This window comes from Phodopus roborovskii, unplaced genomic scaffold, assembly GCF_943737965.1.
Source record: "Phodopus roborovskii unplaced genomic scaffold, PHOROB, whole genome shotgun sequence".
NCBI classification, from domain to species: Eukaryota; Metazoa; Chordata; class Mammalia; order Rodentia; family Cricetidae; genus Phodopus; species Phodopus roborovskii.
The window spans coordinates 13,133,983-13,147,782 of NW_026126516.1; the positions used below are offsets into that span (position 1 = coordinate 13,133,983).

The window sequence follows — 13,800 nt, forward strand, 5'->3', positions numbered from 1 at the left end:
CTCCATCCTTACAGAACAACTTCTGACCTATGCAGAGCCTGCAGATGGCCCAACCTGGGGACACCTGAGAATATCTTTCCCAGACTTGGAATGGAGGATGCAGAAAGAAAGCCAGCTTACCTGAGGAGACGGTGACCAGGGTCCCCTGGCCCCAGACATCAAAGTACCAGTAGCACAGCCTCTGTTCTGCCTCTGCTCCTATACTAAAACCCTCACCACAATGTTGCTTGGAACCCCACAGTCCCCAGATGAGCTGCTTACCTGAAGAGACGGTGACCAGGGTCCCCTGGCCCCAGGTATCGAAGTAAGCATAGGCACAGTGAGGTAGCCCTACATCCAGAGCCTTAAAAAAATCCAGCCCAAAGCCACTTGCGGTCCTCAGGGGGCTCCAAGCCCCGGAAACTCAGCTGTTTGGAGAGACTTCCAAGCTAGATGGGGCATGCTTGTAGGATGGTATCTTTCAGGCTGGACTGTGTTAGCATAGTGAGACCCAGTAAAGAGGGAAGAGAAGAAGGAAACAGAAGGAACAGAGGAAGGAACGAGGAAGCCACACCCACCCTGTACTCTGAGCAAACCCCATCTGCCAAGCTCTGGCCTGGGTTACTCTTCCTGTACCCTTCCGTGTTTCCCCATCTAGGAGCCCAGCACCTGCCCACAGGACCCTCCCTCCACACTGTCTCCCACCTTCCAGAAACTCACCCTTCTCTGATCCTTTCCCCTCAGCTTCCTCTAGCTCCCTGGCTGCCCCTGGGAAGCTCCAAACAGAAGGTTTTTGTTGAACAGTGAGTCACTGTGGTTCCAGTTAGCACTGTGGTTCTCTGCTCATCCAAAACCTTGCCCCAGCCACAGACACCACAGGGACCCTGACTCTCAAACCTCACACTAGCCACAGAGTGTGGAGACCCTGATCCCCGAACCGCCAGGCACCTCACATCAGAGACCATTGATTTTCCTCAAAACAGCTGCTCAAGTTCTGGAGCCTGTGGGGCTTTCCTTCTCTTTAAAATAAGACAGGTATGAGGTGGAGCCACACACATCTGCCACTCACCTGCATTTGAGCTGTTTGTCAGCTACAGGAAAAGGTCTGTGATGGTGTTGGGGGTGGGCAGAGCCCCTCGCTGGGCAGCCCCCAGAGGGAGGGACTTGATCCATGACTGGGTACCTCTGCAAAGCACTTGGGTGCCTGTCAGGCACTCAGGCTGTCATTTGCTTTCTGACCCTATTTGTACAATAGGAAAGTGACCTGACCTACATTAAAGTCTAAAGTGTCATCCCAATGGTCCTAAGGGGTAGCTTTGCTGGTGCCCTGTCACCCATGCCCGGGGCGGATGTGTCCCCTCCTGGTCTCCACCAGAGCTTCTGGCTGTCAGCAAGGAGTCTTAGCTGTCCTGAGCCGTGCACAGCAGGAGTTCAGTGCTCCAAGAGGAAGTTTTTTGTTTTTGTTTTTGCTTTACATATTTATTTATTTATTTGCCAGTAGACTTCTGACCCTGGAGGTGTCAGAAGTCAATATAGGAAAGAGTCTACATGTGAGTTTGTTCAGAGCTGGGCCCAATAGGTCAGCAGTGGGTGCCTAGGGGGTATGGAGGTTTATAGCCTCAAGCTAGGCATAGGACTCAGGTAAGTAAGGTGTGGGGTGATCAGGAGGGGAGGTGACTGGGGAGCTGGGACACAGGTGGGGTGTGTATATAGGAAGGGTGGTGTCTGACTTGGTGACCTGGGGACATGGGAATGTGGGGTGAGCGGGAGGGTGAGTGGACCATACTCTAGAGGGTCCCTGCTGCTCAAGGGCGAGGGCCAGCCTTTCTTGTTCTCTTGGCTGGGGTCCTGCAGTGTGGAGGACCTCTAAGTCTTGGATGCTCAATCACATCACTTCCCAGGGTCTCTGTCCTCTTTGGTCTGTCTTAGATGGCCTCTTGAAGGAAGGGGGGTAGGGCTGCTCCCCAGTGAACACCTGTCCCTGCTGAAGGACTCAGTTTCTGGTAGGGGAGTGGAAGGCGCCTTCTATGGACTTCCACCCATAGTTTGGTTACTCACTGCAGAGGTCTAGCTGAACTACAGGCTCTGTTGCCTGCCCAAGTCTTAGTCCCCTCCTGTGGTACAATACACCTTATAGACTGCAGTGTGACAGGGTTTGCCATCCCAGAAGGAAGCTTTTGACCTTCCTGTCATCTCTCAGCTGTGCAGAGCTACTGTGGATTGATATCACACAATAAATCCACCTATCTACACTTGGGCTTTCCGTGTGCCTCTTCTGCAGTATCCATGGTCTAGGTCTGAAGATCTCTGCCCTTCCTACTATGGACACACGCCAGGAAAAATACACAAGTGCTCTAGTTTGATTCTCTGTTTCTATGATAAACATCACAACCAAAAGCAACTTGGTGGGGGAGGGAAGGGTTTATTTCATCTTATAAATCTATCACTGAGGGGAAGTCAGGGCAGAAACACAGGCAGTGACGAAGCAAAGGTAAGGAAACTGCATCTGCACAATGGCATGGTCAGAACTGGACCTACTGGCCAGGTCTGAGTTTGTCTCCCAGCCTCTGTCCCACAGCTGGAGTCTGGTCCCACCGCCATGCCAGCCCCAAATAACACACAGAGATGCTATATTTGATATAATGATGTTGGCCAGGTACTAGTTTCTTATCGGTTAGCTCTGTCTTAAGTGTTAACCCATTTCTGTTAATCTACATTTTTCCATGTGGTCTTCTTACCGGAGAGCGGGGCCAGCAGTTCTGTTCTTTCCAGTCTCTCCATCTTGACTCCTCCTAACTACTTCCTCTCTCCTCCTTGTCTCCTAGTCCCTCCTATCTTCCTTTCCTATTGGCCAACAGTGCTTTATCCATTAACCAGTATGAGAAAAACATATACAGAATGACATCTCCCATCACCATTGCATAAGTGTACCACATTTTCTCTATCCATTCTTCAGTTGAGGGGCAGCTAGGTTGCTTCTAGGTTCTTGCTATTACAAATAATGCTGCTATGAACATAGTTGTACAGCTGTCTTTGTTGCATGGATCTGCATGTTTTGGGTATATGCCTAAGAGGGGGATTGCCAGGTCCTGTGGTAGACTGATTGTCATTTTCATGAGGAAACTCTGTACTGATTTCCAAAGTGGCTGTTCAAGCTTGCACTCCCACCAGCAAGGGAGGAGTGTTGTCCTCTCTCCACATCCTCTCCAGCATAAACTGTTGTTGGTGTCTTTGATTTTAGCTATTCTGACAGAAGCAAGATGGTATCTCAGAGTTGCCTTCATTTGCATTTCCCTGATGGCTAAGGGATGTTGAGCACTTTCTTAAGTATCTTTGAGCCATTTTAGAGAATTCTCTACTGAGAATTCTGCTTAGTTCTATACCCCATTTTTAACTGGATTATTCATTATTTTGGTGACGAGCTTCTTGAGTTCTTTGTTATTTTGGAAATCAGCCCTCCATTAGCTGTGGGGTTGGTGAATATCTTTTCCCATTCTGTGGGCTGCCATTTGTCTTGTTGACTGTGTCCTTTGCCTTACAGAAGCTTCTCAGTTTCTGGAGGTCCCATTTATTAATTACTCACTCATATATGGATATTAGACATAGAGTGCAGGATTACCAGCCTACAATCCACACCACCAGAAAAGCTAGGAAGCAAGGAGGAACCTAAGAGAGACACACATGGTCCCTCAGAGAAGGGGAAAGGGACAAGATCTCTTGAGCAAATTGGGAGCCTGGAGTTAGGGGAGAGGGAATTAAGAGAAAGAGAAGGGGGGAAGAGGAGGGGAGAGGAGGATAAGAGGGAGCAGGAATATTGAGTTGGGGGGAAAATACAGGAGAGCAAGAAAAGAGATACCATAATAGAGGGAGCCATTACAGGTCTAAAGAGAAATTTGGCACTGGAGAAATGTCCAGAGATCTACAAGGATGACCCCAACTAACAATCTAAACAATAGTGGAGAGGCTACCTTAAATGCCTTTCCCTGATAATGAGATTGATGACTACCTTATATGGCATCCTAGAGCCTTCATCCAGGAGCTGATGGAAGAGAAGCAGACACCCATAGCTAAACAATGAGCCTACTCCTGGAATCCAGTTATAGACAGGACATTGTGAATGTGATTTTTACCTGATAATTGTTCTTATTATATGTAGTTTTATTGTGTTAGAGTTAAAAATCTATCTTTTTTATTAAAACAAAAAAGGGCAAAATGTTGTGTCATAATCTTTTTGTACACTATGACTATGAAGTCATTTTTCTGATTGGTTTAATAAAGAGCTGAACAGCCAATAGCTAGGCAAGAACTGATAGGCTGGACTTCTGGGCAGTGATAGGAACTCTGGGAAGAAGTAAGAGAGGTAAATGTTTTCCAGCAAGATACAGAGGAAGTCAGATGTACAGTATGGAGAAGAGGTCACAAGTTGCCTGGCAGAATAGGTTAAGTTATAAGAACTGTTTGGGAACAAGCCTAAACTAAGGCCAAGCATTCCCACTTAATACGAGGTCTCTCTGTGTTGCTATTTGAGAGATGGTAGTCCAAAGAAAGACCTGCTACATAGTTGGATGGGTCTTGCCATGAGATCACCACTCTCTTTATTCCATGTAGCTTGAGGCTTTTCTTTGAACTTTTTATCTGCTTGAGTACTAGGCTTAGCTCTATTATAATTCTTAGTGCTCCTTTGCATTTTGCATTTGTCTTTGTCCAGCTTGTTCATTTTCATTGTAACTTTGCATAAGAGTGAGTAATAATAACCAAACGACAGAGTCAATACTAGTCTGTTTTGAAACCTCTTCTGACAAATCCATGATCCAAAACTCTTCAATTTAGCATCAAGCAGATTTTTATGACCGGGGCAAAAGAACGCCCACATTCTTTTTTTTTGGGTGTGGCTCAGTGGTAGAGCCCTGCCTAGAATCCCCCAGTGAGGGGCTGAGGGTGTGGTTTCCAGGTCACTTGTGGACATGAACAACATCTGGGTTTGGCCGGCAATACAGTAGGGAGGTGGTTGATAAGCTCATTTCAGCTGCACCTAATTTATTTAAAGTGTGGAATCGGACAAGGTCACAGAACACCAGCCTCTCCTTGTTCCAAATGAGAGACAGCTTGGCTGAAATGTGCAAGTCCCTGAGCTTAATATCCACCACCACCACCACCCGCTCTCCCCCTCCCCAGCCCCATACTGAACTTAAACGTTTTTGTTACATTTTATTTGTTTTGTTTCGTGTGTACAGGTGAGAAGGATGAGGAGGTACGTGCATGTCTTGGCCTGTTCTGTCAGAGAACAGCTTGCAGGGTTTGTATTTCTCCTTCTACCCTGTGGGTCTTGGGGCTCGAACTCTGGTTGTCGGGCTTGGAGGAATCACCTTTACCAGCTGAGCCATCTTGTCCCCTGTTCTCCATTTGCCCCTGCCCGTTCCCCCAGCACTGAAAACTTTAAAAGCAAAAGGAAGGGAAGGAAAGCCGAGGGGAGTAGTTGACACTTGCAATTCCCGAACTCAGGAGACAGAGGCAGCAGGACCTGGAGACTCAGGCCAGCCTGGGCTACCCAGTGACAAAACAGCTTGTGGATGCAGCTGGAGTGCTCACCTAGCACTCACTGGGTGTGAACAGGGTGTGGCAGTGCATTCAGTGATCCCCGACCTAGGAGCGCATCATTCCGAGGCCGCCATTGGCTGTAGAGAGCTCAGAGCAACCTTTGGGATAGCCGAGACCTTGTCACAACACCCGTCTAAACGGAAGACAGGTGGTAAAGACTGAACACACCTCCCCCATTTCTCACTTGGAAGGTGGGTACCCTGAGGAGGACTAACCACCTTATACCACAAAAATCAAAGCCGCCAAATGGTGGCTGGGCTGCAAGCCTGTGGTAGGCCACCCTCTCAGGACTTTCCTTCCTGTCCCAGCCCCATATGGGTCAGGGAAAATAAAATGCAATTGTCAGTAACACTGTTTTTGACTCTCTGTGCTGATACAGAGGGGAGGGTGTGGGAAAAGAAGTTTCCAGAAGGACGAAGCGGAGCTAACACATCGCACCCATTTTCTTGACAGCCTTGACTTTCTCCTCTCACGTGAGGGCGTGTCTTTTCCATGCGGGTGCTGGTTCCAGTGGGGAGGAGGCAGGCTTCTCTGAGCAGCCCCTTAATGTCTGGGGTGGAGAGGGTTCTCACCTTCCTGCATGCTGAGGTAAGACAGAGGAGCACAGGGCTGTGGTGGTACCCTGACAAACAGAAGTGATGGTCCGAGCAAGGGTGAGCTTATCCACAAGTAGGTCCAAGAGCCACATCCAGGGGAGACGTGTGGCACATGGGTGTGTGAATCTAGGAGTTAACTGGAATTTCTACAGCAGCTCAGATGGACAGGGGATGGCGGCACCCCCATTCTTTGTCAAAATATTGCAAGAATAGTCTCTAGGCCACTTACTAATATGATCTTCCCCTTGGAAACTTCTTGAGCCAGGCCATTACGATCTACATTGTTCTCAACACCACTATAATCCACACGCCTACTAGTGTGGTCTACTAAGCTTTCCTACTCCAAAGGTTCAAAGTACCATTCTGCTAAAAGCATCATGGTCAGGCTGTCACGGCAATATCCCATTCCTGTTACCAACTTCCGTCTCGGTCAGTGTTCTATTGCTGTGAAGAGACACCATGATCAAGGTAACTCTTGTAGAGGAAAGCATTCAACTGAAGACTTGCTTACAGTTTCAGAAGTTTAGTTCATTTTTGCACTGGAGAGGAGTATGATAGCCCACACGGTGCTAGAACAGTTGCTAAGAGCTACACACTGACCCATAGGCTGAAAGAGAGACTTAAGCCCAGGCAAATGCTTTTGGAAACTTAAAGCCGAACAGAGGTAGCACACTTCTTCCAACAAGGCCACACCTAATCATATAATCCTCTTAAATAGTTCCACTCGCTGGTGAATAACAAATACATGAGCTTATGGGGGATCGTTCTTTTTCTTATAGCTTTTCTTTGTGTCTTTCACATCATGCATCTCCATGCCATTCATATTCAAATCACCACACACAGTAACAATAGCCAAACTTCACCAGAGATACTGTGAACTAGGTTCTCTATCCTCCAGCCTAGAAGAATCAATAGCCAGAGTAGTTCCAGAAAAGCCTCCTCTAACTGTGAGGAAAAGATCAATAAGTCACTCAGTTTAAAAAGGAGGGGTGACTCGGTAGCCCCAGTCTGGAGTCCTAGAAGTTCCTGGAGACCAGCTGGTCTTTATTCCATGATGAAAGCTTGCAAACATTGGGCAGCCACAGCCGCAGCAACAACGGCAATGGAGTATGAGGCAGTGTCAAGAGAGCAAATAGTGAAAAGCCTTTACCTTCACAGGCTCACACAGTGGCCTTCAAGATGTCTTGAAATGCACTCTGATGCTGATATATACTGCTTGTCCTTAGCAGCTCTCTGAAACCATGGAGCAAGACCCCATGACTCTCCCCTTGCATCTTTTATGATTCCAAAAACCAGTACCATGTGAATGACAATACCATGTTCTTCCATCATCTTGGGATGCAATGTCTGAATGAGCATCTCGACACACCCTCCTGAACAGGCTTCTCTGCAGTGATATTAACCTCTCTAACAGTTGCAGCTGCTTCCTCAGCACCAGTCTGAATGCTCTCCTGCCTGAACTTTTCTCTGCCTAACAAATTAATCTATTATCTTTAAATTCAGTGCCACACAAAAATATAAGCAGAATGAAGCCAGATTCTTGCTCAAGATATCACACAAATGGTCCCCTCCCCTCTAGGTCCTGAGCTGAGAGAAAATTGTCCTCATTTCTCTTATTATTATTTTCTTCTAAGCTTCCCACAGGACAACCCATTAATCTCTCCTTCCATCATTGAAGGTCTTTTCTATCTGATAGCTTCAAATCCTCCTACAGAAACAATTTCAGTGTCCTTCAGGAACCTAAACACAGTCAGGCTTATTCCTGCAATGGATGCCAACTCTTGGTACCAACCAATGTTTGTCTCCATTACTTTTCTGTTTCTCTGACAAAAAATGGCCCAACAAAAGCAACTCAAGGAAGGATGGGCTTATGTTTGCCAGCAGTTCAAGGTACTGTTTTAATTTTGGGGCATACGTGGCAGCCGAGCTTGTAGTAGCTGGTCACAGTGAATCTGCTGTCAGAGACAGATGGGCCTAGGGAGTGGAGTAAGCCTTGAATAGCAAAGTCCTGAGTGGACTTGAAGGTGTAAGTATGCACACAGCCACGTTGAGAATTCCAAGGTCTTGGACTCCTGGGAAATTGACAAAGCCATTACTTATTTTAGCCAGGCTGAAGACAGGTGGGTGACAAAATTCTTTTGAGAATCTGAGTGTGAGTGTTTATGAATGATGGACCTTTATGTGCAAAGCCTAGTAACAGTTTCTTCCCCTTCACAGATGTTTACAAGCAGATACTGCTCACCTAGAGATCCATCCTATTGAGATTAGCTAATCCCTTATCTTTGCTGTATCTAATAAACACCCTGAGTTTCCAAACTATGGCCATAGTGGTTAGAGAACTCCACACTGTCTTGGTTTCAACGTATGTGTGTTTGCCTTTATTCCCTCACCTTCATGCCCCTGGCAGGGTTCCAGGACCCAAGCCACACAGGATGCAGCAAAAATGCATGCATACGGGTGCTCAGCTTGCTTTCCCTATTGTATAGACTTCAGAATCCTCAGCCCAGGGAATGGTCCCACCCACAGTTAAGACTCAGCTTTGTGTCTTCCCACATGTGTGTTAATAAAAGTCATCTGCAAATCTATCATCCAGGAAAGTCTAGATTCTGTCAAGTTGATAGCGCCAAACATCACACCTTGTACCAAGCTTTTTTCAATTACGGGCTTCTATGAACTACTTAAACTTCAACCCAAAGAGAGTACTATCCTTTTTGAGAGGTGTACTATGACCAGTGGCCAGCTACAACTGTTCATAATAAGCCTCGGTGACTGTGATCGATCTAAAATGGAAGCTGTAATTGGCCAATACTCCTTCTTGGGCTTTGTAAGTGGGCTACCTAATCACCAACTTGGCCAAGACACATTCCCATGCTGCCTCCCCTAGTGTTGCAATATCAGGTCCAAAATAAACTTCTCTTCAGTAGTCTTTATTTTTTTTCTTTCAGTAAGAACTGGAATCTGAAAATAAAAAAAACTGCAACAGCAACAGCGAGGACAATATCATCCACAATTTGATAGCTGAATGTCCCATGAACAGTTAAAATGACACTTATTAGTATATATTAGCCTGCCCATCCAATATCACTTACCTTATCTATTGCTGGGCTCTTGAAGGTCCCAGCATCATTCTCCAACCCCGAGGCCTGGCCTTCGGGGAAAAAGTGTCTGTTTTCTAGTGGTTCATGACCATCCTGCTTGCACTGAGCCTCTGCTCCTAAGCCCCGAGTCTTGGTTTTACTAGCACAAAGCCCTGATAACCTGTGCTTAAACACTTAGAAGTGAAGCTTCTTTGTGATGGCCTTGGACCTGCCCATGGTCATTACTCACCCACTTGAGTAATCCACACTACCACCCAGATTACTCCCTGATCCTTCATGTATATCCCATCTTCTAAGAATAATGGGAGGGAATTTTTGCCCTTGGACGAACCCAGCTGCACTCAGTGTCAGGTCCCGGCTGTCCTTCTGGTACCTTGGATTCCTCAGGATCTTCTAACAGATGCAGATATCCTGAGTCCTGGAGGCAACCACTGACAATGGAATCATCACCAAACAGTGTGAGCACAGCAGGGCAGGAAGAAGGGAAGGGGAAGCAGAGATGGCATGAAAGAGAGAAGAGCTGATAATAATCTGTAGTCCCTGATCTTCAAGGATCTTTGATGCCTGAAAGAGAGCTATAATTCTGGTCACAGACAAGTGTCCACAAACTTAAGGCCTGCATGAAGACTGTAGCATTTCAGGGTGATACTTGCTTCTGCTTCCGTATGCCTGCTGGAAGATGAAGACTGAAAAGGTAGCTACCAGAGTTCAATATTGAGAAGCTTTTTCGCTGACCATTGATTTCTATTTTGGTGGAGCAGAATAACCCTTCAGTCATTATTCTATATTATTCACAGCAATAAACTATGTCTTCCATGTCAAATGTGCATGTAAATTCATAGATACAATTGCATACTCATGTAAAACTTATCCAGTGAAGTTAGATTCAAGGAAAAAATTCCTTAAGGGTGCACATGTGAAAACATATTTGAAAACCAGGGTTACTGAGCAGAGTATTATTAGATAATGCCTTGTCTCTTGTAAGGTTGCACAGGCATTTATATAGTATGTGTCCTAGTTATGTTTTTATTGCTAAGACTATGACCAAAGGCAGCATGGGAAAGAAAAGGGTTTATTTCATCTTACAGCTCTTGGGTCATATCTCATCACTGAGGGAAGTCAGCCCAGGAACCTGGAGGCAGAAGCTGAAGCAGAGGGCCCACAGGGATGCTTCTTATACAGCCTTTTTTCCTGTATCACCCAGGGCTACCTGCCCAGGGGCAGAAGCAGTCACAATGAGCTGCACCCTCCCTCGTCAATCATTAAGCAAAGTAACACCCAACAGACTTGTCTGTGGGCAAATCTCACTGAGGTATCTTCTCAATCATGCTTCAGTCTTCTCAGATAATTCCAGCTTGTTTCAAGGTGACATAAAACTATGCTGTACCCTAGCCTAGGTTAGTTTCCTGAGAATGAGGCTATTTCTCATTTAAGGCCTTATTTTGCTCATTTTGAAGTTTGATAACTTTAATAAAACATGCTCATTACTGACTGCTCCAAATCAGAATCAGTTTTTTTGGGGGGGGGGCATCAAGGATATTTCTGGAACATCTGGCAACCTCTCCCTAGTTGGTCAGGGTGAGTAGTGTGAGTGAAGGTGTTGCCTTTTTAACTCTATAAGGAACTTTGGTGCAAGCAGGGGATGAATATGGAATGGGGGACCTCTGGGCCTTGACTGGAGGGAAGGAAGGAAGGATGTATGTGGTTTTAGTGGAGGGGAGAACCTCCAAACGGAAGACTCTGGGAGGAGCATGTTTTGGGTGGCCTTGTAGTGCAATGTCAAGGTTATGCTGACATGGTTAGAACCCATCCAGTCTTAAAGCTGAAGGGAGAAGATGGGTAAGAATCAGGCTGCGTCACCACCTCACTGGCCCACAGAAGAAACACGACTCTGGGCAGGATTTCTGCACGTTTGTCTGATAGTTGATAACAACTTCTGCTGGATTTGACGTTCCTGACCTCCCTTCCAGCTCTCTCTTTCTCCATCTCTCATTTCCTCTGCCCCTGTGTGTGTGTGTGTGTGTGTGTGTGTGTGTGTGTGTGTGTGTATGAGAGAGAGAAAGAGAGAGAGAGAGGGGGAGGGAGAGAGAGAATGTGTAGGCATCTCTATCTCTGGAAGCCTCCTTGGTCTAGTAGATCTACTGGGAACAGTGTTGCTCAAAGGACTGGAGGTAAGTGAGCGATCTTCTGAGGTTCACCTGCTAGCGGAGGTTCCAGGCTTTTCTGGGATGGGCTCAGGCTGACTGACTGGGTGGGCTACAGGCTGGAGAACAAGACTGGAGATGAGCTACGGGGAAGCCTGGTTTCAATTGTCTGGAGTGAATGGGTCCCAGGATGGGTATGAAGTAGAGTATACTACATTGTGGAATCTAATGAAGGGCCTTTCCATGGGATGATAATGACTGGCTGCATGGTCTGAAGGGACACTGGTATTTTTGCACCATTTTCTCAGCCTGGGCTTCTGTGCCAGGCGTCTGTTTGATGTCTGTGTCCACTCTGACTGCCACTGTCTGAACAGCTGCTTGTGTAGTATTTCTGGGAGGATTTGTGGCTGGTAGCGACACCACAGGGCTGCTTCTCATGCCTATCCCTGGGAACTTCCCCTCTTGACCCAGAGCAGGTGGATCTCCTGTTGCTGGAAATGGGGAGCAGATGCCAGTTGGGGGCCTTGGTGTCATGGTGTCCCAGGGGCTGTGTGGTGTCTGTTGTGCTTGCAGTCTTTACCGGATGTCACAGGCTCTACCTGAAGTCGCCTGCCTGTACTGATGGTGGTGGAGCCGACTGATCCTGTCTGCCTGTAGCTTCTCCCCTGAAGGGTCGGCTTTGGTGGAGAGTCCCGAGTCAAGATGAGAGAGTAAGGATGGCCTCCCCCAAGTTACCAAGGAGTATAGAAACTCAGGGCAGCTGAGTGGTTGGGGCTTAGCACTAAGCCAGGCAGAGTCTGTGTCTGAGCGCTGAGGTTTGGAGAGCAGTTTTGGTTGCAGCTTTTCTTATAGTGGTAGTTCCAGCCATACCCACTGTGATACCAACTTCTTCAAAATCCTCTCAGGTCCTCAGAGCCTTCTTGGCTTTGGACATGGTGGCTTTCTCCTGTGGACAGAGCATGTGTCACAGCCTCAGGAGCACTGAGAAGCCTCAGGGCAAGTTTTATGTGTGGTGTATGACACTGTGGTAATATCCGCTATAGTAACCCACAGTGCCTCAGGCTGGAACAAATTCTCCTGTGACTACTTCCAGTCATCTTTATAGCAAAGGGGTCCCTGGGGTGACACTAATTCCAGCAGTCCATAGCCCTCCACACTGGGAGGGATGTCACGAGTGGGCCAGGTTGATAGGTCCCTAGGTCCCCTTTCCATTTGTTATATGGTGCTGTGTGTGTGTGTGTGTGTGTGTGTGTGTGTGTGTGTGTGTGTGTGTGTGTGTAAATCCTGGCTCTGTCCCTACTTAGGCTGTTCCTGTCCTTTTAGAATGGAGAGTGAGGTGAGCCATCCAAGAGGTATTTGCACAACTAGACAATCTCACCTAAAGATAGTAGGAGTGGCTTAGATATGATTCTGGCTCACTGAATTTCTCTGTGGGCCATGTACCCCAAACTTACCATGGTTCAGATTCTAGAAGAAAATTCTTGGCCCGTGGCTTCTTTACTTGGCAGGGTTTTGTGTGTCTCCTGGGTCTGTTTCCCTTGTAGTGTGACTCCTTCAACCCTGGGTTCTTTTCTGCTAAGAATCCTGCCCCAGTGCAGAATGGCTTCTCTGTGTGGGGTTGTACCATGTCCAGTGGGGCCACTGCCTGAACCTGCTATCATCACTCTTGTACAATCCCTGACACAGCAGAGTCTTGGTCTATCAACCCTGACTCAACTGGGGCTGTCTAGTCTCAGAGCTAATACCCCTGGCCAAGCTTACGGTCCCACATATCCTACCTGGATAGCCACTGTACTTGACAGGCCCGGGGTTTGGGGACGGATACGAACCTCGTAGAAGATATTCCATAGTGGGGGGCTGCACACAGAATCCTCCTCTGTCACATTGTGATGGCTCATGGGTCTGGAACCTTTCCAACTGCTGTCTGCTTTTCCTCTAACTGCCCTCTGTCCATAGATGCCCTGTGGCTCTGTGAGAGATGGGATATGAGGCAGGTGGATGTCTATTGGCCAACAGTGAGCCAGATTTGGAGGCATGTTGTGATGCTTCCTAGGCCATGAGGGTCAGTTCAGCAAACACAGGACCTGCTGGTTGTTAGTACCCTAGTGAGAAACACATTATAGCTTTGCAGTGGCATGATTTCAAACCACTTGGTTCTGATGTGCAATGCTGAACATACTTCCCTGTGCTTCTGTGGCTGGGAAGACAAAGAGAAAGTAGAGGGGATAACTGAGAGAGTACTAGAGACCCACAAAGGGCCTCTCAGGACAGGTATCCTTGGATAATGGCAATAGTCTACCGAGGAGCCAAAATGGCCAATCCTGTCCCAAGCAGGGAGCCAGGGGGACAGATTTTTCAATAGTCTCCTTGGTCTTTCCTGTCCTT

At 47.2% G+C, this 13,800-nt stretch overlaps 1 gene segment (V, D, J or C); it reads right to left on the bottom strand.

The window, feature by feature from the left end:
* The window catches only part of LOC127231035 (Ig gamma-2A chain C region secreted form-like), a 123,691-nt gene extending 110,378 nt beyond the window's left edge, over positions 1–13,313 (bottom strand). The window contains 2 exon segments of the C gene segment in view: positions 121–343; positions 13,194–13,313. Of these exon segments, the coding sequence occupies positions 121–343; positions 13,194–13,313 (343 nt within the window).
* Positions 13,314–13,800: the final 487 nt, after the last annotated feature.